Source organism: Drosophila takahashii, chromosome 3R, assembly GCF_030179915.1.
Source record: "Drosophila takahashii strain IR98-3 E-12201 chromosome 3R, DtakHiC1v2, whole genome shotgun sequence".
NCBI lineage: Eukaryota > Metazoa > Arthropoda > Insecta > Diptera > Drosophilidae > Drosophila > Drosophila takahashii.
The window spans coordinates 14,106,320-14,132,151 of NC_091681.1; the positions used below are offsets into that span (position 1 = coordinate 14,106,320).

The window sequence follows — 25,832 nt, forward strand, 5'->3', positions numbered from 1 at the left end:
CAGAAATTGATTTTAAATTGTTTTCCCATAAATGCAGTAAATTAAGTCTCTCTTTCTCTCTCTCGCCCGATTCGCCATTACTCACACAGCTGTTGATCTCGAGGAACTGTAAATGCACCTGTCTCGCTCCCCAGCAGGTTGAATGCACCAAAGCGAAATGGGATAAGTGATGGTGGGAAAGAGAGGAAGGAACAGGGGGTGGGTGAGGGCGAGGGGGGCGAACTGCGTGCCAAAAATACACGATGTTTGACTGCTCCCCCTTTTCTATCTGTTTAAAAGTGTGTGTAAGTGTGTTCTTAACTCGCTGTCCTTTTTCAGTTCTTCTCCTTTCTCTCCTGTTCAATGCATTTCTTCTTCTTCAACCTTGTGCCCTCATGTTTACATGACTGCAACTGTGTGCACCAAAAAAATTCACCCTCTATTTGTAGCTCCAACTGTAACCGCATAATTTTAGACACTGAGAACGAATCCTTTTCTTATTATACCAGAAAAAAATGGGGTCGCTTTTGCCCCATCTTTTTGAAAGGCAATGCCAGTGATAAAACACACAAAAAATATTTTTTTTTAACTTATTTTTATAGAACGTTACAAATTAAATACAAAACTTACACTCAAAACTATCTTTTTTTTTAACTTTAACCATTAAAAAAATTTATTTCAAAGACAAAATAAAAGTGTTTTCTACTATTTCTCAGCGTACAATATTGAGTCTCAGCCAATAACCTTGTCGCCAAAATCTGCTACTATGCGATCCCCAAATCAGGGCACCAAATAAGATAAGCATACAGACTTCCGAACAGATTGGAGGTCTAAACGAATTTCTGTATTGCTCGTGGAGGGCAGACAGTGAACATTTGTAAGGCGCACCTTGTTATCAATCACCTCTTTTACGCATTGTTTGGAGCCCCTTTGTATCTCCGTCTCGGTTTCTCTCGCAACTGCGTCGTTTTAATTCCAAGGGGTATGGTATGGGGTATATGAATGTACGCTATAAGGTTTGTGGCTAAAAACTGATGGTAAACAAACTGCAATGGCCAGCGAATGCGTTTCGGATTCACCACGGCATGTTAGACGCCCCCAACTCTGTTATCTCCGCCTGCAGGGCGATATTTTCATTTTCCACCTCACGCGGGTGTTGTTGCTGAAAGCAGGAAATAATTTTCGTTTTCTATAGAAAACACTGCTGCTGCCGTCGCTGTTGCGTGTCTGATATTTTATTTTTAACGCTCTGCGACTTTATACTACGTAAATATGTGTGTATGTGTATAGTATGGCTCGCATTTAAGTTTGCTTTTTTACGTCTCGCATAATTTTGGAGCTTTTCTGCCTGCAACCTTGCCTTTAAGTTTACAAAGTTCGTTAACATTAGCGTGTTTTTACTGTCTGTCCATTTAATTTGTTATTATTTTTGTTTTATTTCGGCTTATTTATCAATGCGACAAGGTTGGTGCAGAACCAATTTTGTAGGCAGCCAGGCGACCTTTGATAGCTGAAATATTTGTCGAGAAACTTCACAAACTGGTATCTACGGATCGTAAATGATATTTTATATTATTTATATAAACACGATCACGTTGGAGCCTATGACCTCTAATTAAGCGAATTCTTAGCCCCACTCTGGCTTTTCAAATTGCCTTTGCATTTGCTTTGCGAGTGATCGCGAAAAATAACATTTCGATCTAGTGGAAACATGGTCGAATGGTGGGTACTCTGTAATCGCTTATGTTATGAAAAATATTTAATAATTTAAAATTAAAAAAGTAAAAAGTAGTGTGCTAGCATAAATATTTTTTTTCAAGTGTTGTAAAACTTTCAAGTGTGTACTGCACTACACTCTTTACCAAACTATTCAACACCTGTGTCCAAAGTGACATATCATTTGACTGATTTATTTCACAATAAGTACAAACACCAAATTAGACAACAAATGTTTCTTAAAATCGTTATTAAATTGGACAAAGTGCACCCCAAAACGGATATTCTCGTGGTAAGGGTGATGGGAAAACCAAATTGCAGGCCTGTTAAACTGCGGGGGAAACTCACCACGGCCAGCCAACAGCCATTTCACAATAAGGCACTGTTATTAAAAAGATTAAAATTGGGGAAGACAAAGCAATTGCCACTCGCTGGCGATTTCAACATTAATACTTTTGTGCCCCGTTGGGTGAACGCATAGAAATTGATATTAAAAAGATTTTTTTAAAAAGTGCGCAGTTTGCATTGATGACGCAGCAGCAGCGCAGTTCGGCTCTCTCGCGCTGTTAACGCGCGCTGCTGCTCTCTTCTGGCTGGCCAACAATATGGCGTCGTCGAAATTGTGTCGTCGCCCAATTTAAAGTCATACGAAAACCATAAAGATTATTAAAAGCGCATTCGTAGGTTTCCTGAAACGCCCAGTAAGCGCAAATAGCTTTGATTTTCTGGCAGGGACTCGATTTTAGTCTTTCTCTCTATCGCTGCATGGGTCTTTTGTCTGGTCTCTCCCCTCGCTTCCCCTTCTCCGTCTTATTGTGTGTGCACTTTGCACTGTTTCTTTCTTATTTTGTTAACGGAGCGCTGTTATGTTAACATGGACGTGGTGTTTTTTCGTTGGAAATACGCATTTTCGACCATCTTGCTCGGTTCACATTTAATTTATTTCCTACTTGGCCTCTCTCCGTTGACTGGCGATTTCTTTTTAGCCTGTCATCCTCTTCCCCTCCCACCTCTTTCCCACCACACCAGCCAGCGGCGCTCTCTCTGCGTTAACAGTGTTCGTGATGGTTGGTGATGGGCGAGTGAGTTGGGTTTTGATCGTGTCACGAAAGATATTTATCTGATATACAGATAACGATGTAAATTAAATTAAAAGTAAAGATGTATGCAGACACATAATCTATAAAAGAAGACACTATTCTTTTTGGTAATAGTCTAGAAGAGCGGCCTGAGCACCAAAAACCGCGAAAAAATTACCCTCGATGGACCGCGATTTCTTAGGAATTTACGTGCAGAAGATTATTTGCGGAAATGCATTGTTCTCTTGTAATTGCATTTCAAAGTTGCGTGTTTTGCTATAAAAACAAAGTAGGATTTTCTAGGATTTTGAGGTGTTTTGTGTCATTTTGCTATAAAAAACATATGGGCTTTCCGTTTGTTGTCAAAATAATAAGCGTTCGAAAAAATTCGACAAAAATGTGAAATTGTTTTTATAGCAGGCCAGACCCCACAACCGCGAATTAATATCCTCGATGGACCGTGATTCCTTAAGAGCTTGGGCGACCATGGATGACCAACATATACATTTTTAAGATGTGTCTTAAGAAATCGCAATCCGAGGAGGATCAACCTTAGTCTTTATCAGTACCTCCTTATACTTGTAACTTATTTGTAATAGTAAATAAAATGCTATATAAAACTATGGTTAATGATTGGACAGTAAATATTTATTTATAAAAAATGCTGGTTAGTGGTACAGATTAAGCCTATTCTTTTTCATTGTCCGTATCGGTGGATTCCTGAAATTTAAGATAGTTAATTGTTAGTATTTAAAAAGAGATGGGAAATGCTAAAAAAGCGCCGGAGGCAAAAAAATTAAAAAAAAAAAATCCCATCTCTTTTTAAATACTAACATCGCGTTCAGGATTAAACAATTCGCCCATTGCTGAGAAAATTGCATGGAATCTTGAGGTGTGGTTTGGGTGCCTTTTCAAAAAAGTGAATCGCGCTAGGTACCCTTGGTAGTGCTCCGTTTTCCGGCCATAGTGGGGAATGTTCTCCTTTAGATCACGCCATAGTCTCTCTATTCGCTGTGTATTGGCTCCCGTTTCAGGGTCGACGAAGTTTACTGAGTGATTAACGGTCATGTGAGAGTAGTTCGCATCCTTTAAACCATTGTATGACTTCCAGCAGTCGGATATAATTCTGGTTCCATTGGCGATGTTGGCCTCTATAATTGGAAGGAGCGTTTCCTGGCTACGGTCCTCCACAGGCACCAAAAAAAAGTCACCGGTTTCTCTGCAAATTCCTCCGAAAACCCACTGGCCATCCACCACGCGACCGCAATTATACTTGCGCCGGCCAATTTTGGTTTCGTCAATTTCGACGGTTAAACCGTCTCCACCTATTATTTGTTTTGCGTTCTTCTTCGTCCAGCTAAGATAAATTTCCCGAAGAAAATTACTCCAATCAACCACAGAACAACTCCATGTCTCTGCAGAAATGCAAACACTTCTTCTTCGTCCATGGCAAGAAAGTCTTTATAAGAAATAGTGCACCCGTTGCAGGAATCCATAGTAAACAAAAATCAAAAGTGCCATTTCTGATTAAGCAACAAAAGCCTACTTGTTTTTTATAGCAAACCCATAAATTCCTAGAAAATGCTACATTGTTTTTATAGCAAAATGACACAAAACACCTCAAAATCCTACTTTGTTTTTATAGCAAAACACGCAACTTTGAAATGCAATTACAAGAGAACCATGCATTTCCGCAAATAATCTTCTGCACGTAAATTCCTAAGAAATCGCGGTCCATCGAGGGTAATTTTTTCGCGGTTTTTGGTGCTCAGGCCGCTCTTCTAGACTATTACCTTCTTTTTTAAATAAAATCATATTTATTTAGTTTAATATAATGAAAACCTGGATTCTAATAAGCATGTTTGCTCCATACCTAATATTTAAACTAATCAAAAATATTTAATGATCTCAAAAATAAGTCAAATGTCACGTATTTCACCCTACATTCTTTAAGCGACAAAGTTCAAGTCGCTCACGCTGCCACCGCCAGGTTCCCACCAACAGCGCGCTGTTAACTCACCACTCGCTGGCTGCCATCGCTGCGAGGTCCGCTCATTTCAGTTCGAGTGCTTGGAGACTTCACTTCGCGTTTGGAGGATCAGATCCACGTTGGTTTTTGGCTTTTGGCTTCAATTACCCACAACTGTCATCGTCAGCTCAGCGACTTGCTAACCCAACTAAACAACAAGATAATCACACTCCCGCGCTCCCCTCCCTCTCTCTCGGTCGTGCTTGTGCGTCCCGCGATTAAAGAAAGAAAGAATTGAAAGCACCAGGAAAACGGCAGCGTTTTCCTCTCGCAGCTGAGAAAAACCGCAGGACGCAGCTCAGCAGCGTCGTCGTGTGCGTTGTGCCCAAGAAAAAAGAAAGAAAAATCTTGAAACGTAAAAATCCTGTAATATCGCAGAAAAACCGTAAAGCGCCACAGTTAACGAAGGAAAACGAGGAAAACAACCATTTTGTGATATATTATTTGCCCTCCTCCTTCTGCAACGATCCCTGTGCAATTCTCTGTAAAAGAAAAATTAAAATAATTACTAGCAACCAATTGAATTTCTGCGAGACCAACATAACACACAAAAATTTCCAACAACTGTGATCCGAACAAAGCTCTAAGTTTTTGTTTCAAGCCTGTGTAATTTCCACCCGAAACGAATTGGAAAAAAGTAAGTGAATACGAACGAGAAAAAAAACGAAGAAAATTATAAATTATTTCATTTTCCTCTTCGCTCGCCTACGTTGCTAAACTCACCACCAGTCGATTCCCCACGCTCTCTCTCTTCACCACAGGCACCAATACACACGGGCATGCCTACGTCACATGTGCGTGTGTATGTGTGCGACTAGCGTTGCCATGTCGCGAAATACGAAAAGGAGAAACAATAAATAAATAGCAGTTAGGAGAATGGTTTAAAAGAAAAAGGGAAATGGCAAAAAACAACATTAATTTAAACTTAAAAAAAAGTTCCTAAAAAAATTTAAATAGAAGAAAAATTATAAAATATAATTTTAAAATTCATTAAAATCTTTTTTTTAGATTACAGTTTAGAAATAAAAGTTTGAACCCCAAAAATAATCTACAAAAAAGCTTGATTCTTTGTTCCCTAATCTCATTTTCATTCAGTGCAGCTGTCCAAGTTCTTTTTTTTCTTGGGTTCTTTGCCAACAAAATATTACGACTTGCCAAAAACCAAAACCCAACTACAAAATGTAGACTTTGAAGCGAAGGACGTCTCTGCTGATAAGTGGAAAATAAATGACTGATAGCTCAAGTACAAACACGCACAGAAATGTATATATACATATACTATGTATGTATGTACCCTTCGGCTATCTCCAAATTTAAATAACATTTTCCGCATTATCGCACTGACTGAAGAAATGTCTTTATCTGCACACTCCACAACTTGTATATTGTTTCTTTTTTGCCTGCAGTGCGTGACTGGAATTTTTGCTCTCTCACTTTTTCGTATGACTCATAGACGACCCGTATATATAGCCAACCCACGGCGAATTTGAATTATCTACGGATTAGGGATTACGGATTCTTATCAGCGAATGCATAGGGGTTTTTGGCTGCGACGATGGCAACCCTGGCAAATAGGATGGTCACCCAGCTGACTTTGTCATCGCGTTTCTGCTTGTTTTTCCATTTTTCTTGGTGACTCATTTTTGCCATTTGCTGTTTTTCTGTGCAAACTCCAGCTCACCTTGTAACAATTATAAAAAGTACATATTTGTTCGTGTGTTTGCTGTGTTTTTGTATGTTTTTTTTTTTCCTTTCTCATCCCACACGTGTCGTTTATTTTTTCTACGCTGATGCTTTATATAAAGACCGATCTGTTATCGCCTAGGGCACGTTTTCTGCCATATGCACTTTTTGATTGCCCACTATCAAGCACTTTTAGTGCCTGAATTAAACAAAATGACGACTTTCTTGAATCTTCTGCGGCCTATTTCGCCATTTTCAGTCGAATTTTGTCGAGATAACAGTCGGAAAAGATAGGAAACGAATCAAGCGCTAATTATTTGTGATTGGCTCGGTAAACAAACATGTTTTCAAGTGAATCGGAGAGCAAGACAAATAGTCGATGATATAGAGTAGGAAACAGTTGAATAAATTTCAGCTGATCTGCGATCAAGGTGGATTTCTCTTGAATTGGTACACGTAAAAAAATGGGACCATATTGTTAAAATTAAGTCGGGAAAAATATAATATTCTCCAAAAATTTTCGAAAAAGTTGAGATCAAACCATAGATGATTTTTTTGATCAAAGTTCATAGATTGAAAATTATTTTCTGCTTATCACCCTTGTGATTCATGGAACGATGTTGGCTGACACGAATGTTTGAGAACTTTCCCGATCCCGAGTGACTAATCCTGTTATTGGCAAAAATGGCTTTAAATTCTTGGCAAGTCGCACAACAACAACACGTGCCGTTGTCGCTAATATCTAAAATTATAAGAATTAAATTTCTAGCGAAAACACACACAAAGGCAGGCGTTCAAACAAGTTTCGAGTCGTTCGAAAAACAAGAATAAAAAATTGTTTGTGATGACGGGTGAAAATCAAATTGAGTTAATATACATAAAAACAAACAAATTGCCGCACACACACGTATTTATCTTATATACGAAAGACCCCTCCTTCCTTTAAACTGTTACGCCTTTTATTTTTTCATCGTTTTACGCTTCCTCTACTTTTTTTTTCTTTGTGGCTAAATGCTTTTTATATAAACAAGTAAAAATTGATAAGCGAACGAGTCGTCGGACGCGTGAGTGGCCGCGGCCTCATTTTCATTTGGTTTTTGTTTATAGGTCGCGTGTAAATGGATGCCGTACACCCCGTACAACACCCCTGCCACCATAAAAAACCGATGCCAGCCATCCACCCACCATATGGCCATACGATCGGCCAGACGATCGAAAACATCAGATCGGGTCGTACATTTCGTGCCTTTTCATTATCTTTTGTTGCCGTTTTCGAAATGTTTTGTGCAGAGCGCTATTTATAGTACCCTAATCCCCTATACTTGATCTTCTTTTTGTCGGCTGTCGTTGTTTTCTCTCTTGTATTCTTTTCTCGTTTTAAGTTATGCAATTTTTTTTATTGTTGTCGCTTCTTTCAGAAATACAACTGTGCTTTAAATAATAACAATACTAAAAAAAAAGATAATTTTTAAAATTTGTATGTAGAAATATAAGCTGTCTTACTGATTTAACTTAAATTTTATTGTAACAAAAACTGGTACTATTACCTTGAACGCTGCTGTATTTGCTGGGAACAGACTGTACTACTGCGTCGATTCCGATCTCGATACAATCCCATTGAAAATGGGCATTAAGTATGCACATATATCGGTTTTTTGGGAGCACAATTACCGCGATAAAATGCGGGCATAGATTTCAATGTAAATTAATTTGGTGTCTGCATAAATTGCTTTTCTTCATCAATCAACTTCTACATGTGTACTTTATTCCCAGAATTTTCTTTATCTAATGTGAAAGAGAGATGTGTCTGGTATACATAAATAAATTTGTATATATCTTTTGTTTATTGTCTGCGAGGAAAACAAAACGGAAATAGCTGAAAAACAAATAGAGCCCAGTATATTTGGGTCAAATAATAAATTATCTGTATTTTATTTTGAATGTTTTTGAGTGGCCCCCGTCATCAAAGTGATTGCGAATCCTTGAAAGCAAGTCCCTGTTGGCGAAATGAGGTCTCCAATGTTGCTACCAACTGTTCGTTCGACTTTAATGCAATTTTAATTTCCTGGCTTTGGGTATACTTATGAGGAAACCACAAAAACGAATAAACAAGAAATAATATAATACGTAAAATCGAGCCACAAAGAGAGGAGATAAAAGCCACCAAAAAAAACAACAACTACAACTGGCTCACCTTGTGGTCAAGAGCTACAAATTTTCCTTCTTTCCAACATCGATTTTCCCATTGCACCGTGTCGTCGTCTAACCTTTCTTTTGCCTCCCCACCAGTATTGTTATCTATTCCTCGCTAGTTTGTTTTTCCTTTATTTTCAATTTTCTCCAATTTGCTGTAGAGGTTTTTTTTTGTTTGGTGTGGGAATCGATTTAGGCGCTCGATTGGCTTTAGTGGGGAGCCACCAACCCCCCAAACCAGCCCACAAATTAAAGTTGTGTGCGCGCCCACCAAAAAAAAAAGAGGAAAAATAAGAGAAAAGCTTCTCCTTGTCGGCAGCAAATTTAAATCGTTGTTGCTGGATTTTCCTTGAGGTTTTTCCTTTATTTTTCCTTTGTATTTTCCCAATGCCTGTGGCGCGCATATTCACCACATCTGGCAACCATGGCGACCGTTAAACTCACTCCCACACTCGCACGAAAAACCGTTAGCCAGACAAAATGAAAAGCGAAACTTTTGGCCCAGCCTTTTCTTTTGTGCGAAGCGCTTCCTTGCTTCAGATGGTGATTGCAATGGTTATGGTGTTGCTGCCTCGCCCTGTTCGCTGGACTTGTTCTTTGTCTCGTGTCTTGGTCTCCTCCAGTTCATTGCCTCTTTATATTTACCAGAGGAGGAAAATGAGAAGAAAAGAAGCGAATCTGTAATGCATAAATCAATAAAATCAACGATGCACATGCTGTTTCTTCTTCTCTTGCTGGGTTCAATGTAAGCGACGCGCCACCGCCCAAAAACCAAAACCTCAACCAAAACCAAGTCATCATCTCATCTTGGCTGTGACTCAGTCCCCAGACTTCCCATCTTGTTGCGAATAATACCCTCGGTGTTCTTCTGACAAAGTTCAAGCGCCAACGGCAAAGTTCAATAGCACAAAATGGCAGTTGCAAAAGTATATTTCTCGTATTACAGTCGCACATCTCTCTAAAGGCAAACAAAGAGGAAAACTTGATTAATTAAAATAATGGGAGGGTTCCATATGGTTTCAATTATCAGCTATAATATCTGTGGTATGTTTATGATACCAGTTTCTAAACAATTTCAGGTAAAGTGCAAGTTAAACTTCCTTAATTTTATTATTTAGCCACTTGAGATCTTTATAACACGATTTTATTGGCAGACGTTAAGTTCAAGTTAACGAGGCTCGACTGTATTTTCATCTGGCTTAAATCCATCTCCATTTCATGACTCAAGGCTTCCGCATCTGTCATTGTTTTCGTTTTCGCATTTTCCGTCAGTCTGTCTGTCAGTCAGTCAGTCATTCAAATGACCACAGACTACACACTACAGTCGAGAGTAAATTTTCAAAGCTCAGCGAAGAAATATAAAGAGTCTTTGAACGGCCTTCGGTTTTCTACACATAAAACCAAAGCCAGAAGACATCGAGTGAGAAAGAGAGCCTTCTTCTTTGTCTTGAAAATATATATCTTACCTTTTTTCTTTTATTTTTTGTTTTTGAGTTTGTGTTTTGTTTGTTTTGCTCCTTTGTGCACTTACTTTTTGTGAATTCTATAAAACTGGTTTCTTTTCGGCGGTGTGTGCGGATTGTTAAATCGCGGCCATAACACCGGAGAGCTACGAACTCCATTCTCAATTCCATTCCGCTGGGGCCTCACAGTGCTGTCTGGCTTCAGTGATTTGATTAGCCCATAAAGCCGCGACGTTGCTGTCGAGGTACAGTGAACAACGCTCTGGGAGTTCAGGTTTTGTTTACTAATTTACCTATTTGTTTCGTCATTTATTCTCACTGCGCTTGCACAACATCCGCAGTGTTTTACCCCTGAGTTTTCGCCCGCATTTTCCACTTTCCACACTGTAACGTGAAATTTGTAGACCCTCTTAAGTGGGACAATGGCTTGACATTCAATTTTGGTATTAGAGATTGATATATTTCCTATTGGCATTTTATTTTATTTAAAATAAATAAAAAAAAATTTGTACACCTAACCCTAACCTACAAATTGCACTGCAATTCATCTGATTTTATTGCAGCAATATCAATTTGCCAATTAGTTCCGCTTCACACGTTGGATAATACTCAGCACTTGGCTGTCTTTGTTGCTGTGATACCTTCCTCTCCTCTTTCGTCGCCTTCTTCCTCTTTTCGGTTTCTTCTGGCTCCCCTGCAGCGTTGACGTTGCCCCATATGATGATCTTCATCATCGCGGTGGTTGCTTTGGTCGTCGGTCTCTGGGGTTTGTCAACTCTCCTTCTCTACGCCTCTTACTCCTCCTCCTTCTTCGGGTTTTTTAGACTCTCCCCCTATCCTATTCCAGTGAACGCAATCTCCAGCCAAGAGAGCAGGCTACTCATGTGGACGTCGCTCTTGTGAAGCGTTTCATATTTCATTTTCCCAGGCGATTTTCATTAATCTTCCTCCATGTGTGTAAAAGGGCAACTGAAAAAACTACTTAATAAAAATTTAGGGATTACTAGGGGGTACACAGAGAGAAAAATATGTTATTTTTGACCAGTTACATGTAAACATAAAAAACCCTTATTTTATTCCATCCTCTATTTTTTTTTCCTGTGTAGAAGGGCATTGTAACTGCACACCTTGCCATTTGTTTTCCATTTCTCTTCCCTTTATTTGTTGCTTTTGTGACCTGTAGCAGGCAGTGAAGAAGGAAGACGGATGAAGAAGAAATAGCAGGAGCAGCAGGAAAGAGAGCAAAAGTTGTGGTGACTTTCGCTGCACAAAGAGCGGGGTTTTGCACACTTCTACGAGGCCCCCACCCCCTCCCCTCTTTCTCGCCATGTTCGCCTTCTTTTATCTGTTGCCCCATCCATTCTCTTTCCTTTCCGGCCAACGCCTGCTCCTTTTATTTTTTTATTTTATGGCCTTTGGCTGCTGCTGCACACACTTACTTGCACATAATTCATAAAAAATGGCTCAAGTGAATTATTGGTGCTCGTAAATTCTTATAAATGAATTTTTTAAATATATATGTGGTCAGAAGTAGGCAGCAGTACGAAAAAGTAAGAAAAACGGGTTCGTTCTGGTTAAATGCAATTCTGCTGTATATAGAACAGAGGGTACTCATGTTAATTAATTACATGCGGTCGAGTGAAAATCACTTCAATCAATGTCTACCCTCTCCAGACGGCAATAAAAGATGGATCGATGTCTGGCGAAGGTCAGTTACTAAAACTAACCGGAGGTTAAAAATCAAAGTGGAAGTTACATATTCATTTAAAAATTCATTCTCTCCAAGTTAAGTGAATTATTATTTCCTTTTCGTAATAACTAATTAGTGTTAACCAAAGGTTTTACAAACTTCAAGTACTTAAAAAGTTCGTAAAATGAAATAAAGTTAAAGCAATAACCTTTAAATTGTAAGACCTTTATTTGAAAGCACATGTTTTTTTCTGAGAAAACAGAAAACAACCGTCACGTACTTGCTATTTGAACGTAAAACGTGCACTTTGTATAACTCATAAAATGTATTTGAAAAACGTCTATCAATTGATCAATGTGTAATGCACTGGAACTCATATTTGCCTTTTCATTCGTCAATCACAAGACCCAGAATCCAAATGATTTTACTTTTGTTCGCCTGAATACATGACGTTTTAGAAAAAATGACTTTGTAGTTTTGATGACTCTTTTTGGGGAGAAAAGAAGAGTAGAGCAGCCCGATAGGTAAATACTTGCAGCCTTTTCGATAACGATTACCGCCGGTCTGCACTTAAAATGTGACAATCTGTTTATTGCTGCCATTTGCTTCGTTTCTTGTGTACATTTGTGTGTTTTCTCCTTCCCCATCCTGCTTAATGTCCGCCATTGTTGTTGACTTCTGTGGTTCGTTCTCTCCTTTTTTCCTTTGTCTGGGTCCAAAAGAACCCGGGTTCAAGGTGAAATCAGTTCAAGTCCGCAGGGCAGCCTGTCGTCTGTTGATTGTTTGTATCCTGCCACGCAGGCGATCAGTCGACAGTAAAACCTCCTTTAAATGAACCCTTTCCTGGTAAAAGAAAGCAAAATTAAAATTGGAAAATGTATGATTTTCCAAGTGTAATTTTAAGAACGTAAATGTATTGAAGATTGTATCAGACAAATGTGGAGTTATCATAGTAATTTAATAAAATATTTTTTTTTTAATTTATAAAGTTAACTTAAGATTCTTATTGTGGGTTCCAGAAATGGTAATACGACTGTGTTGGTCTGCCAAGTTCCAGTTTTAACCCTCCAATGGCTCATCCCTATTCCCACTGTCTTTCCCAGTTTTAAAATATACAAATCAATAGGTTTGCTGCTTCCAACAACCCTCAGTTTTTGAACTTGTACTCACTTCCCAGGCATGTGCATGTTGAGTTTTTTGACCTATCGCACAACATCGAGAGCTGTGGCAACATTTTGTTATTCCCTGAGCTGTGTAATTTTGAACAGGTGTTCCCCAGCGTTTCATTTTTGTGTTTTTTTTTTTTGTTGGGTTGTGGTTTTGTTTGCCGAGCATACTGCACGTATACACGTTAATCCTAAGCTGCCCTGCCCCGATGTCTGGGATCAGCCTTTTTGTGCATTTATTTTTCATACACTTTGGAGGGCGTTGTGTTCGGATGTCTGATAATTTTCGCAACAAAATCGCCGGAAACATGGGCTCTTGAAGGCGATCATTTATTATGGCTAAAAAATATAACTCTGAAGCGAGAGCCGTTCTGTAATCTCAAATGTAGTCGTCTTATCGTCGTCGTTCGTCTCGTCCGTTCATAGATTGTAATTTATTTTGATTAATGATGGGCGGTAACAGCTCACGCTCTCCTCTTAGCCTCCTATTTCTTGGCATTTTCTCTTCCCAGCCCCAGTACCGTTAGTTTTATATTTGTTCGCCTTCAACTCTAATTTTAAACCAATTCCATTGGCACGCTCTCTATGTATCTTTGTGTATCTACATCATTGATTGATTGTTTTAACCATTTTTTAAGCGATTCGGGCAGGAACATCTTTATTTAACCCTACAAAATAAAGGAAAGTTGGGTTGAATTTTCTCACCTTCTGGTCTTCAATTCTTTAAAGCAAGGAAAAAGATTATAAGATCAAGAACTAGACTTGAAAAAAAAATGATAATAAGAATAAAACCCAAACTTAACCTAATCTTAGCTTGAAGATCTCTTTTTATTTTTATATTCTCTTTATTGTGCATATTATTTCCAACAGTTTTTTAAAATAATACTTGATTTAACAATAGAAAATCTTACTTTAAGCTAAAATTAGGTTTAATAATGTATGAGAAGTTTAAATAATTGAAACCAAAACCGAAATGGCGGCTTTAGTTTATGGAATCAGTGGAGGGTTAAGACTTTTTGGGTTCAGCTGCCTGACCGGAAGCTCCGCGCATTCTTGCGACTTGCTTTTTGAGCTTAAGCTTAAGCCCCTGAGCTCAAGTCGCTTCTAAATTGAGCCGAGCAGCCATCTTGACTTGGCTCTCTCTCTCTAGTTTTCGCTGTCTCTTTTTCTCGTTTCTTTTTTCCACCTCCTTTTGCGCACATTTTAATAAAGTTTAATAATTCAATGGGTGATGTTGACTCTTTGTTGCATTTCATCAGCATATGGTTGTTGTCGTTGTTGCTCCTTTATCTTTATCGCTGTTGTCTGGTCCGCTTTACGCGCTCATTAATATGCAAATGTGAGTCAGAGAGCGGTTTGTGTTTGTTGTGGTTGTTCCTGGAGTTGTTGGGGGCTCTTTCTCATTCTTTTTTATTTTTATATTTTTACCTTTTATGCTGCCCATCATCATCATGATGTCCGTTTCTCGAGCCTTTCCTGTTGTAAAATTCAGTATTTGAATGCAGGTCAACAACAGCACATTAACCTGCGAGTGTGTCTGTGTGTAATTTGCTTACAGTCGTCCGCTTTTTATTACAGTTTCATATCAGTAAGAGACGCAAAGTGATTGGTAGTCGACTTTGTGATACCCCTCTGAAAACTGAAATCCAAAAACGAATGATGTAAGGACCAAAGAACTTAAAAGTAAATAAATTGCATGATATTTCCAGAGTAAATAGACCTATAATAATGATTATATTTTATTCAATAAAGTTAAACAAATATACATATTTCTTTTTAAATAGAACTAAAACCAGATAAGCAGTTGCTCAATAAGTGTGCATAATACCGGGGAATTTGATTTAAAGCCCCTTTCTTCTTGCCTCCCTCGATTTCTAGTCTGTTATCGCCCCAGACTTGCATAATAATGCCTTTTTGCAATGGCAACCACGCGGCAAGTTTTGCTTTCTTGCTAATTGTTTTGCACTTAGCACTTGCATTTATTTTTTCTGTTTTTTACCTACATATTTTTCTGCGTTTTTTCTTTACTTATGCAATTTACTCGAATGCGCATTTTTCTCTCTTCTGTCGAAGAGAGCAACAAACAATGACGTCACGCGCTTGAGTGATGTCGTCATAAAGTTCGCCCGAAAGAATCATATGATTTCCTATTTGCTTTAATGGCCAACACTTTAACACACGAAAACAGAAAAACACACGCTTGCCAGATAACAAAACGAATTCGCTTAAAAATAGCAGAGGTCGTCGCTGGGTGGGCGGAAGGGGTGGAAGGGGAAGAGGTGGGGAGGCACACAAAACAAAATAAATAAACTCAATACATATGCACAGCTTTTATTCTTGTTAAAAAAAAAAACAAAAATATAACTTTGGCACAGCAGCCGCGCGTGCTTGTTGACGTACGTATATACTCACGTACACTGAAAAAAACTAAAGACTTAAAAATCTTTACATTTTGTATTATATGTGAATATGGTTTTAATGTTTGGGAAATATATGTAGAAAAATATAGAAACAAATTTTCTTTTAATGTTATGTAAAACTATTAATCAAATGTTAATTTTTTTTCTGTGTACTTGTGTGATAGAGAGAGAGAGGCGGCTACATCTCTCCTCGTTTCGCCTGCCAATTTGTTGTGTGGGGAATTTTTTCTTTTATTGTTGACATTTTGATTAGTCCACCTCCTGTATAAGTGCACGCTCTATGTGTGCGTGTGTGGGAGAGAGAGGATGCGAGACAGACAGCTGTTTTGACTTTGCAATTAAATGACAACAGCAGGAAATCAAGCCAACACACTAGCACACACACACTTGAACATTGCACTCTGTTTGCTTTGCGCTCTACACTGCAACTATAAATCAAAATAAATTTTTTCAAACAATCGCACAATTTGCGTCGAAATAAAGGCAAAGGCAACAAAAAATTATTTATGGCTGCGCCCACCACACAAAAACAACATGATTGTATGTACAAATCCTATGTAAATGCAATGCCAATGTAAACATATGTCACCTTTTTCGCTCCCCGTGCTCCACCGAACTCGAACTCACCACGGCAAATGTTGCGCTCTCGAAAAGAGAAAATACTCCCCATGCTACGTTGTAAATGTAAAAGTTGCTATGGCTTTTTGTATTTATTTTTTTTTATTTTACATGCGCACATCTCAAAAGTCTGTCCGTGTATTGGGTAAAAATGTTGGTGGTATTGGCCACAGTTGTGCAATGGTTTTCTGTGTAGAGGGGGAAACCCCCCTGTAATTTAAGCCATTTATTAGTTTGTAATTTATGGCAGCAAAGCAAAGCTGGCTTTCTCACCACTAAGGTCAAATTTTGTATAACAGAATCTTGCTCTCTTTACTGCACACACTTACTCACACACAGATACGCACTGAGCGCTTCGTGTGCCCATTTTTTGATTCTCGCCCCAAGCTCCAACGTCGCATTGAAAATAACAGTAAATGTTATTGTGCTTGTGCTCAATTCTCCTGTCCCTCTCCACCGCCCTATTCCTTTCTCCCTCTCGTCTCGTCACTCTCAGTGCCTCTCTTTCCTTCGCAATGTAACTGATGGTTCAATCTCCACCTCTCTTTCTTATGGTTGTTGTTGCTGGTGGATGGCTTTTACCATTACGTTTTGCTTTGCTTTTACACTAGGAAAAATTAGGAGAAATAAAACTTTAAATATGGGAGAACTTTTAAAGCTTATTTTGGTACAGCAGCTATTGAGAAAAAATAAGAAGAAAACTAGATATTATAAAATTGATATGCTTAAATTTCATAACATAATGTTAGAAGATGTAGGCTATCTAATTTCGAATTTTATAACTTTGTTTTAGAAATGTTAAAAGTTAAAGTGTATGTCTCGGATTTCGCCCATAACTCTCTCCTACTCCGATTGTGATGGATGTGCAGCTCGGCACGTCGACTTTTCGACTTTGAGAAAGTAAACTGATCGCGATAAATCGATACTCGCCAGGTATTTTCTGTTTAATCGATCCACATAAACAATTGGATACTCGGGGAATATATATGGGCAGCATTTGGAACCGTTAGGTGTGACTGTTTTATATTCATTAAACTTAAAAGCAAACTCGTTTAGTTTACTACCTCTTACTACGGCTCTCGTTCTCAGCTTGTTGGTGGAACTGGTTTAGGCCCGACTTTGTTCCCTCTCTCGCAGATGTATAGTTTCTATGTATATACTTGTGTGCGATATGCTTGACAGCCTTGAAGAGAGCAGGCAGATAAATAAAAAACAACATAGTTTTTTATTGTTGTTGCAACATTTTTTATGCATCCACACACCAGCATAATTTGTACATGTGGTTGTGGGCCAGTTTTATTGAACGTGTTGCAATTCAATTTGGTGCAACATAGTTGCAGATAATCAATATTAAACTACATAATCCATTTTAATTGCTCGCATAATTGCGTTGAAATTGAAAGTAAATCAAAGATAATAAGGAAAATGTAAACTAATAACTCTTTATAAACAATATTTTATCAAATGATGATATTTCCATGCACCACTCTGAAGCTTTAAGTAGCGTCGTGCAGATTATGGATTTCTGAACATTGACAAAAAAAACAAATCTGTACAATATCTAGAAATTTGATTATAAATACACGATAAATTTACTAACTTGCCCTATCTTTCTTCGTTTTTACAGCTCGTACTCCGAATTATTTGCGGCAGTCACGAAGAAAAACACAAGCGCAGCCTTAATAATTGGACAAACTGATTAAACAACAGTTAAAACAAGACCCGCAAAAACAAACGGCGGATCAACAGTTGCCAGTTGCGAGTCGCAAGTTGTAAGTTGCCAGTTGCAAGTTGCACGTTGCCAATTTGAAATTGCACGCTTCCACGACTGAGAGCAGGAAGGAAAGGAGTCGCTGCCGCAGCAGGAAGCAGACGAAACTTCGCTGGGCGAAAGTAAAAGCAGCTGGGCAAATCAAGCCAGTCAAACAAACAAAGAAACCGATCGCACACACACACAAAGGCTCTCTAGCCAGCCATGGAACGTGAATCCAACCCAATGCAACCCATGTGCCGCTCCGGTTGCGGCTTCTATGGTAATCCAGCCACAGATGGTCTCTGCTCCGTATGCTATAAGGTAGGTCCCCTCGATATATCATTCATCCCAGAATCTATATTAAATATTCTCTTATTCTTTCTACAGGACTCGCTTAGAAAAAAGCAACAGCCACCTGTGAGCAGCACACCTGTCTCCGTTCCAAGCCCACAACCTAGCCCCACATTCAGTCCGGCCATCGCAATCACCAACACCGCACAGCCCACAGTCACCAGTTTACAACAGCCACACAACGATGTCAAAGAGGTGAGCACAGTTACGAAGACGGATGGTATAGAGTGGTTCCAGATTTCACTTTCAAGGGATCTGGATTTAGTTCTTAATGTTAGATCCTTGGATCGGTTCTAGTCCAAAAGTAATAGTATTTATAGATGAATGTCTTCGATATAATGTTACATTCATAGGATATTGATTCAAATGATGATATTTCCATGCACCACTCTTAAGCTTTCATAAGCATTGTGCAGATTATGGATTTCTGAATATTGAATAGTATCCTATATAATTTGTGATTGATTTAGTTACCGGTTAATTCGACTGATTGGATTTCCACGAAATCCAAAAATGTTTTAAAAAATACTAACCGATTCAATCTATTTTCATGAATGTCTAAACTCGTTTTCTTGTATGCTTAATAATATTGGTTGAGAGTTTCTATGTCATGTTACATTACTTAGGATATTTTTTCAAATGATGATATTTCCATGCACCACTCTTAAGCTTTCATAAGCATTGTGCAGATTATGGATTTCTGAATATTGAATAGTATCCTAAATAATTTTTGATAGTTTTATAACCGGTTAACTCGACTGCTTGGATTTCCACGAAATCCACTAACGTTTCAACAAATACTAACCGATTCAATCTATTTTCATGAAAGTGTAAACTCGATTTCTTATATGTTTAGCAATATGTGTTCAGAGTTTCCAAGTCATGTTACATTACTTAGGATATTATTCCAAATAATGATATTTCCATGCACCACTCTTAAGCTATTAATAGCATTGTGCAGATTATGGATTTCTGATTATTGAATAGTGTCCTATCTAATTTGTGATAGATTTTTTTACCGGTTATTTCGACTGCTTGGATTTCCACGAAATCCACTAACGTTTCAACAAAAACTAACCGATTCAATCTATTTTCGTGATAGTGTAAACTCAATTTCTTATATGTTTAGCAATATGTGTTCAGAGTTTCCAAGTCATGTTACATTACTTAGGATATTATTCCAAATAATGATATTTCCATGCACCACTCTTAAGCTATTAATAGCATTGTGCAGATTATGGATTTCTGATTATTGAATAGTGTCCTATCTAATTTGTGATAGATTTTTTTACCGGTTATTTCGACTGCTTGGATTTCCACGAAATCCACTAACGTTTCAACAAAAACTAACCGATTCAATCTATTTTCGTGATAGTGTAAACTCAATTTCTTATATGTTTAGCAATATGTGTTCAGAGTTTCCAAGTCATGTTACATTACTTAGGATATTATTCCAAATAATGATATTTCCATGCACCACTCTTGAGCTATTAATAGCATTGTGCAGATTATGGATTTCTGATTATTGAATAGTGTCCTATCTAATTTGTGATAGATTTGATTACCGGTTAACTCCACTGATTGGATTTCCACGAAATCCAAATACGTTTCAACAAAAACTGACCGATTCAATCTACTTACGTGAATGTCTAAACTCGAATTCATATATTTTTAGGAATAAGATTGAGGATTTTCATGTTGTCACATTACTTATTTAGGATATAGTTTCAAATGATGATATTTCCATGCACCACTCTTAAGCTTTTATAAGCATTGTGCAGATTATGGATTTCTGATTATTGAATAGTGTCCTATCTAATTTGTGATAGATTTTTTTACCGGTTAATTCGACTAATTGGATTTCCTCGAAATCCAAAAACGTTTCAACAAATACTAACCGATTCAATCTATTTTCGTGAACGTCTAAACTCAATTTCTAGTATGCTTAATAATATTGTTTGAGAGTTTCCATGTCATGTTACATTACTTAGGATATTGTTTCAAATGATGATATTTCCATGCACCACTCTTAAGCTTTTATAAGCATTGTGCAGATTATGGATTTCTGATTATTGAATAGTGTCCTATCTAATTTGTGATAGATTTGATTACCGGTTAACTCCACTGATTGGATTTCCACGAAATCCAAATACGTTTCAACAAAAACTGACCGATTCAATCTACTTACGTGAATGTCTAAACTCGAATTCATATATTTTTAGGAATAAGGGTTGAGGATTTTCATGTTGTCACATTACTTATTTAGGATATAGTTTCAAATGATGATATTTCCATGCACCACTCTTAAGCTTTTATAAGCATTGTGCAGATTATGGATTTCTGATTATTGAATAGTGTCCTATCTAATTTGTGATAGATTTGATTACCGGTTAACTCCACTGATTGGATTTCCACGAAATCCAAATACGTTTCAACAAAAACTGACCGATTCAATCTACTTTCGTGAATGTCTAAACTCGATTTCTTGTATGCATAATAATTTTGGTTAAGAGATTCCATGTCATGTTACATTACTTAGGATATTATTCCAAATGATGATATTTCCATGCACCACTCTTAAGCTTTAAATAGCATTGTGCAGATTATGGATTTCTGATTATTGAATAGTGTCCTATCTAATTTGTGACAGATTTGATTACCGGTTAACTCCACTGATTGGATTTCCACGAAATCCAAATACGTTTCAACAAAAACTGACCGATTCAATCTACTTACGTGAATGTCTAAACTCGAATTCATATATTTTTAGGAATAAGGGTTGAGGATTTTCATGTTGTCACATTACTTATTTAGGATATAGTTTCAAATGATGATATTTCCATGCACCACTCTTAAGCTTTCAATAGCATTGTGCAGATTATGGATTTCTGAATATTGAATAATGTCCCATATAATCTGTGATAGATTTTCTTACTGATAAACTAGACTGTTTGGGCTTGAACGAAAACTACGAAGGCTAGGTATTTTATGTTCACTCTGGGGAACGTTTTTGTTCAGTCAGTGACAAATTCTTTTGACTTTCGGATAAAAATTCAGTGTAATCTTAAGTGAAATTGTTGATACAATTAGTTGTATGTGCAAAAAAATTAGGGGAATCCAAGAAGTTTGTGTTTGCATTTTCGAATTAGCTTAGTGATCTCTGCGTTATTTGTGACGGTGTTGATTAGTGTAATACCCTGAAGTGTCTGCCATCGACTACGCTGTTGTATCTAAGTAAGTAAGGTAAAGTGACCACAGACCCTGTCTCCCAGAGACCATTCAAAGGACAGTGCCCATAAAGTTCTAAATGATGGTGCACTAAGCTGAAAATATAAGAGTCGTAAAAGGGTTACTTAGATTGCTTAGAGAAGCCGAATCATTGGTTTCCTTTTTAAATATATTTAAAGCATAAAATTATTGGTAGAGTGAAGCATAAATTATATCTTTGCTTTAATATTTAAATATTTAAAAATATTCCTAATATTCTAAGCCACCTTTTGGAACCCAGAACCTCAGCCACTCGTTTCAGTTTAGTGTCACTCAGCCGACATTTCCATTCGACAATAGTTTGGCAATCCATTCTGCTCGGATTACAAATTTTCCTTTATTTCGGCCCATATTTCGAAATTTAAGTATTTTCAAATCTTCGTGATGGTCGTTACCGTTGGTGGTGCCTTGCCGCAAAAGAAAACGGGTCGTGTCGCTCCCAAAAGCACTCCACTTGCTGGCAAGACTCGATCAGTCGGAGTGAAGAGGGCCGCAGCCGGGGCTCTTACCAGTCTAAGCGGTCCTCTAGCCAACTCGTTGGGTCCTGGCCTGGTCAATGGGATGGACAGGGATGGGGGGTTACCCCAACAGATCGCTTCGGCAAAGGGTACTGAATGCTCTTACTGGGTCTACCGGCGTCGCCCAGGCGCACTAACCTCGTTTCCCACCTACACATCTCTCCTTTACTTCGATGCAATGCTGCAGTTCCGGTACCACCGCCACGCCCCCCATACCGCCGGGCGGGAGCCGCTGCAGCAGCCGCCTCCGCCGCAGCCGCTTCAGCAGCCGCTAAGTTTGCTGCCAAGGTGCCTGGTGCCCCAATCGTCGGAGCGGTCGTCTCGCCCTCCGCTGGCAGCAGCAACCTAACCCTTCCCTCGTCCGCCGCCATCAAGAAGAGTTCGCTGGCCAGCAGCCGCAAAGTCGGCGGTGGCAAGTCCCCAGATCCACAGAGCATCAAGCGGCGCGTCAAGTTCTCGGCCAATGTGCACACCTATCCATCCGTCACCAGCACCAAGAAGTCCGCCCGCATTGGCGAGCTGCAGCTGAAGAAGAAGGTCAAGAAGCTGAAGCGGATTCGATCGCGTCGCGAGGGCGGAAGTGGAGGAACGGCCAGTGAACTCTTGAACTCAAGTGGCATAACCACAAGCAACCAGGACATCAACAAGCACGGCACCATCGTTGATGTGAAACCCCCAGCGCAACCACGCATTTTGCGCCTAAACGTTGTGGGCAAATCCTCGCCAGCAACTGGTAAATCAGCTTTGGCAACTGCGCTTCTCCGCAAGGCCAAGAGATCAGCTGAACAGGAGAAGCTCAAGGAATCGGAAACGGCAACGGGAACTGGAGGTGGCAGGATCGGGAAGGCCAAGGCAAAGGCGAGCAGCTCCCATTTGGTGGAAAGAAGTGCGGGATTAGCCGCACGCAAGAAACCAGCGACGACGGGAACAACTGGGATTCAGCGAAGAGTTCTAACCCAGCCACAAAATGGTCGGCGAATCCATGGAAAAGTCTGAAGGCGGCGATCAGCCGGAGAATCCAGGCGAGAAGGAGCCGGCGCATCAGGATACCGGTCATCAGGTGCTGCGGGAAAAGCGTCGCCGGGATGTGTCACCCGATGGAGGCGATGTGGGCGGAGCAAAGTCGGCAGAAGGTGCATCAGAAGGAGGCAGCGCACCTGCTGCTGCTGGCGGGGCAGCAGTCAAGAAGCGGGTAAACATTCACCACACATCTACATCGTTGCCCTCACAAAATAGATTCACACTCAGCCGATTCGATAGGAATTCTTGGCAGCAGTTGCACAGTTGAGGCTGCTCTGCACCGGCCAGAAAGACACCACTCAACAGAAAAACACAGCGCGGACACTTGAACATTTTGATGAAACAGTCGAAATTGTTTGGTCTAATAAAAAAGGAAATAATATACTAAAGAAAAGATCTTCAAGGCTTTTTGAATGCATTTCGAGGCGGAGGACCAGAATGTATAGTTGTAGTTTAAATAATAGTTATCTTTTTTATGGGTTAAAGTAGAAAAGGGAATTAATAAGCCAAGTGCTTTCGTGTTTATAAAATATATTTATTTAACGCAGCTGTACAAATGCTCTCTTTTTTTTTTTTTTGAAATAATACTAGCATATCTCTTGATGCTGTCATGTATTTTTGTCATGTGATTGAAATTTTATTTCTTTCCGTTTCCGCAGAAAATCACCGAAGAAGCCGCCGCTGCTGCCAAAGTCAACAGCGAAGCCATCACATCGGCGACTGGTCCAAACACTTCCACACAAGCAGCCGCCTCCGCCAACGAGGAGGATGATAAGGACAAGGAAGACGACAAGGATGCCAAAAAGAAGAAGAACCGATGTGGCGAGTGCCGCAAGAAGGTTGGACTGACCGGTGAGTTGTGTCTGCTCTTGAATCCTTAAATTTTCGGTATTTAATTTCTGCGTTTTTCTTTCCAGGTTTCCAGTGTCGCTGCGGCGGTCTGTACTGCGCCGTGCATCGTTATTCTGATAAACATAACTGCACATTCGATTACAGAGAGCACGGCGCACAGGAAATCCGACGCAACAACCCGGTTGTCGTTGGCGAGAAGATTCAAAAGATTTGAATTTCGATATTGTGCCAGTAACAGTAACAGTAGCCGTAGAATGATAATAACCAACTACACATAATAAGAGTACATATATATATATATGCTGCGCTATAACAAGAGAATCAACAACAACAATCGTATAAAAAAGCAGAAAGCATAAACACACACCACACACAACACAAAAATACACAGAGAGTAATACTATAAAGATCGATATAAACTGTAATTGTAGTGTAATTATAATGTAAACAGCAAAAGCAAGCAACAATAGTACAGAGAAACGATAACCAAATACCCCGCAAAAGTGCAGCAACAACTGGAACAACAATTTCGATGCTCAACAACGTTAAGCTAGCAGCGTACGTCCAGCAGCAACATGCAACATGCTACAAGCAAGCAGCGTTCGGCAGTTAACACCTTTGTACATCTTGAACCAGACGCGTGACAGCGTTAGCAAGTGCAACAACAATCATCGCCGCGTTTGTGAAAATGAAACTTCAACCGCAGCAACGCAACATCAACAACCAACAACCAGCACAACCGATTGCCTTGGTCGCCTGCTGAGCTGGGCCGAAAAAGAACCGTTTTGAAGAAAAAACACCATTCATCGACTAACGTTGATATATTTTGTTATTCCAAATACAATTTGCAAATTGTTTGTATTTAGCTAAAAACACACCGCCACATTTACAACGACAACAAGCACACAACAAACAACAACCCTTGTTTCATGTTACATACAACGCAACAACATTTTAGTAGACGATGTGTGTCATTTGTTTTTGTAATATGTTGGAGTGTAATAAATAAAAAAATTAAGTAAATTCAAAATGCAAAATATGAAAAGAAATTTTAAGAGAAATTTAACAAACCCAAATTCACATACAAAAAGCAACCAAGCAACCAACTCTTTCTCAATTCTTAATTATCAGCTACTAAAAGAAAAAAAAAACAAATATATATTAATTAATTATGTATATGTATTAAAAAAGAAAAAGCAAAGAAAAAATATGCAAAATTAAGCGTAAAAAAACAAAGCCCTCACCACAAAAAAAATGTAAAAAAACCTGAAGAAAAGAAACCAAGAATAACGCAGTTGTGTAGAGCTCCTTAAGCAGTTTGCTAAAAATCTAAAAATCCACGACCACGCTAGACACGAGCGAGAGAGAGAATAGCTAGGGAGAGAAAGAAAGAACGAGCAGCGCGTTTAGTGTAAAGCAACTTGGAGCATAACAACTCCCTATACATAGAAATTTAAATATAATTATAATTACTTAGTGAATCAAAGCAGGCGAATGCAGTGCAAGCGGCGTTTTTTCTTCGTTTTACTTTTTGCCCCTCCTGTCCCAATAACATTAAATTGAATTGATTTTAATTTTCTGATTTTCGATGAATTATATATATGCGTAATATTAACTATATATACATCTATATATGGTAGGATATGTAAATTGTGTGACTCATACACATATATAGTTTTATTTGGGTATATGCACATTAAAGCGAAAAACAAAAAGATAAAAACCAGCTAATACACATATTCTATCTATATATATATAGTGGTTACAAAGCAAATTCAGCAAAAATGGCAAACAAAAAATGCAAAAAATACAATAAATATATATGGTTCGTCTTTAGATTTTTATTGCTTTAAGCGTTATTTAGTTTTTCTTTGTTTATATTAAAAAATGCGTACACAACAAAACAAAACCCCTTTTTAATTTTGCTTTCTTCATTCTGTAGAACATAATTTAAATTTTTATTCAAACCAATTACACCTATGCAAATAAATTTAAATCTAGAAATAAATTGTGTTGTTAACCCTACGAAAAAAAT

The 25,832-nt window shown here is 38.6% G+C and overlaps 2 protein-coding genes and 11 non-coding genes across 16 annotated transcripts; all 13 read left to right on the top strand.

Annotated features, from left to right (window-relative positions):
* The first annotated feature begins 1,845 nt into the window (after positions 1-1,845).
* Positions 1,846-25,831, top strand: drn (doctor no). 3 transcript variants are annotated; one of them, XM_070216295.1, is made up of 5 exons: positions 1,846-1,987; positions 17,664-18,110; positions 18,177-18,335; positions 23,605-23,797; positions 23,863-25,831. In XM_070216295.1, the coding sequence occupies exons 2-5, from the start codon at positions 18,012-18,014 to the stop codon at positions 24,009-24,011; spliced, it is 600 nt and encodes a 199-aa protein (XP_070072396.1). In that variant the 5' UTR covers positions 1,846-1,987; positions 17,664-18,011; the 3' UTR covers positions 24,012-25,831. The 3 variants fall into 3 exon arrangements, with proteins under 3 accessions (XP_070072396.1, XP_017010954.1, XP_017010955.2); XM_017155465.3 differs by lacking the exon at positions 1,846-1,987 and adding an exon at positions 4,827-5,440; XM_017155466.3 differs by lacking the exons at positions 1,846-1,987; positions 17,664-18,110; positions 18,177-18,335 and adding an exon at positions 22,893-23,117.
* LOC123002381 (small nucleolar RNA Me18S-Gm1358) lies at positions 17,493-17,571 on the top strand. The gene has a single exon (XR_006412075.1). It is a non-coding gene; the product is annotated as a small nucleolar RNA Me18S-Gm1358 (small nucleolar RNA).
* Positions 18,499-18,576, top strand: LOC123002384 (small nucleolar RNA Me18S-Gm1358). The gene has a single exon (XR_006412078.1). It is a non-coding gene; the product is annotated as a small nucleolar RNA Me18S-Gm1358 (small nucleolar RNA).
* LOC123002388 (small nucleolar RNA Me18S-Gm1358) lies at positions 18,772-18,850 on the top strand. The gene has a single exon (XR_006412082.1). It is a non-coding gene; the product is annotated as a small nucleolar RNA Me18S-Gm1358 (small nucleolar RNA).
* Positions 19,044-19,121, top strand: LOC123002385 (small nucleolar RNA Me18S-Gm1358). The gene has a single exon (XR_006412079.1). It is a non-coding gene; the product is annotated as a small nucleolar RNA Me18S-Gm1358 (small nucleolar RNA).
* Positions 19,317-19,394, top strand: LOC123002386 (small nucleolar RNA Me18S-Gm1358). The gene has a single exon (XR_006412080.1). It is a non-coding gene; the product is annotated as a small nucleolar RNA Me18S-Gm1358 (small nucleolar RNA).
* Positions 19,590-19,667, top strand: LOC123002387 (small nucleolar RNA Me18S-Gm1358). The gene has a single exon (XR_006412081.1). It is a non-coding gene; the product is annotated as a small nucleolar RNA Me18S-Gm1358 (small nucleolar RNA).
* On the top strand, positions 19,864-19,941 carry LOC123002382 (small nucleolar RNA Me18S-Gm1358). Its single transcript, XR_006412076.1, has one exon. It is a non-coding gene; the product is annotated as a small nucleolar RNA Me18S-Gm1358 (small nucleolar RNA).
* Positions 20,137-20,214, top strand: LOC123002390 (small nucleolar RNA Me18S-Gm1358). The gene has a single exon (XR_006412084.1). It is a non-coding gene; the product is annotated as a small nucleolar RNA Me18S-Gm1358 (small nucleolar RNA).
* On the top strand, positions 20,412-20,489 carry LOC123002383 (small nucleolar RNA Me18S-Gm1358). Its single transcript, XR_006412077.1, has one exon. It is a non-coding gene; the product is annotated as a small nucleolar RNA Me18S-Gm1358 (small nucleolar RNA).
* LOC123002389 (small nucleolar RNA Me18S-Gm1358) lies at positions 20,685-20,762 on the top strand. Its single transcript, XR_006412083.1, has one exon. It is a non-coding gene; the product is annotated as a small nucleolar RNA Me18S-Gm1358 (small nucleolar RNA).
* On the top strand, positions 20,960-21,037 carry LOC123002391 (small nucleolar RNA Me18S-Gm1358). The gene has a single exon (XR_006412085.1). It is a non-coding gene; the product is annotated as a small nucleolar RNA Me18S-Gm1358 (small nucleolar RNA).
* On the top strand, positions 21,700-23,339 carry LOC108066782 (uncharacterized). 2 transcript variants are annotated; one of them, XR_011418932.1, is made up of 3 exons: positions 21,708-22,014; positions 22,113-23,117; positions 23,174-23,339. XR_011418932.1 is itself a non-coding variant. In XM_070216294.1 (2 exons), the coding sequence occupies exons 1-2, from the start codon at positions 21,792-21,794 to the stop codon at positions 22,919-22,921; spliced, it is 1,032 nt and encodes a 343-aa protein (XP_070072395.1). In that variant the 5' UTR covers positions 21,700-21,791; the 3' UTR covers positions 22,922-23,339. The 2 variants fall into 2 exon arrangements, 1 of the variants encoding a protein (XP_070072395.1); XM_070216294.1 differs by having other exon boundaries at positions 21,700-22,014; positions 22,113-23,339.
* Position 25,832: the final 1 nt, after the last annotated feature.

Excerpts from the sequence above, each read along its gene's own strand:
- drn (XM_070216295.1), top strand. The coding sequence starts at position 18,012 with ATGGAACGTGAATCCAACCCAATGCAACCCATGTGCCGCTCCGGTTGC. Across the intron at positions 18,111-18,176 it reads TCTGCTCCGTATGCTATAAG|GACTCGCTTAGAAAAAAGCA; the intron begins GTAGGTCCCCTC and ends TTCTTTCTACAG. Across the intron at positions 23,798-23,862 it reads CAAGAAGGTTGGACTGACCG|GTTTCCAGTGTCGCTGCGGC; the intron begins GTGAGTTGTGTC and ends TTTTCTTTCCAG.
- LOC108066782 (XM_070216294.1), top strand. The coding sequence starts at position 21,792 with ATGGTCGTTACCGTTGGTGGTGCCTTGCCGCAAAAGAAAACGGGTCGT. Across the intron at positions 22,015-22,112 it reads ACAGATCGCTTCGGCAAAGG|TTCCGGTACCACCGCCACGC; the intron begins GTACTGAATGCT and ends GCAATGCTGCAG.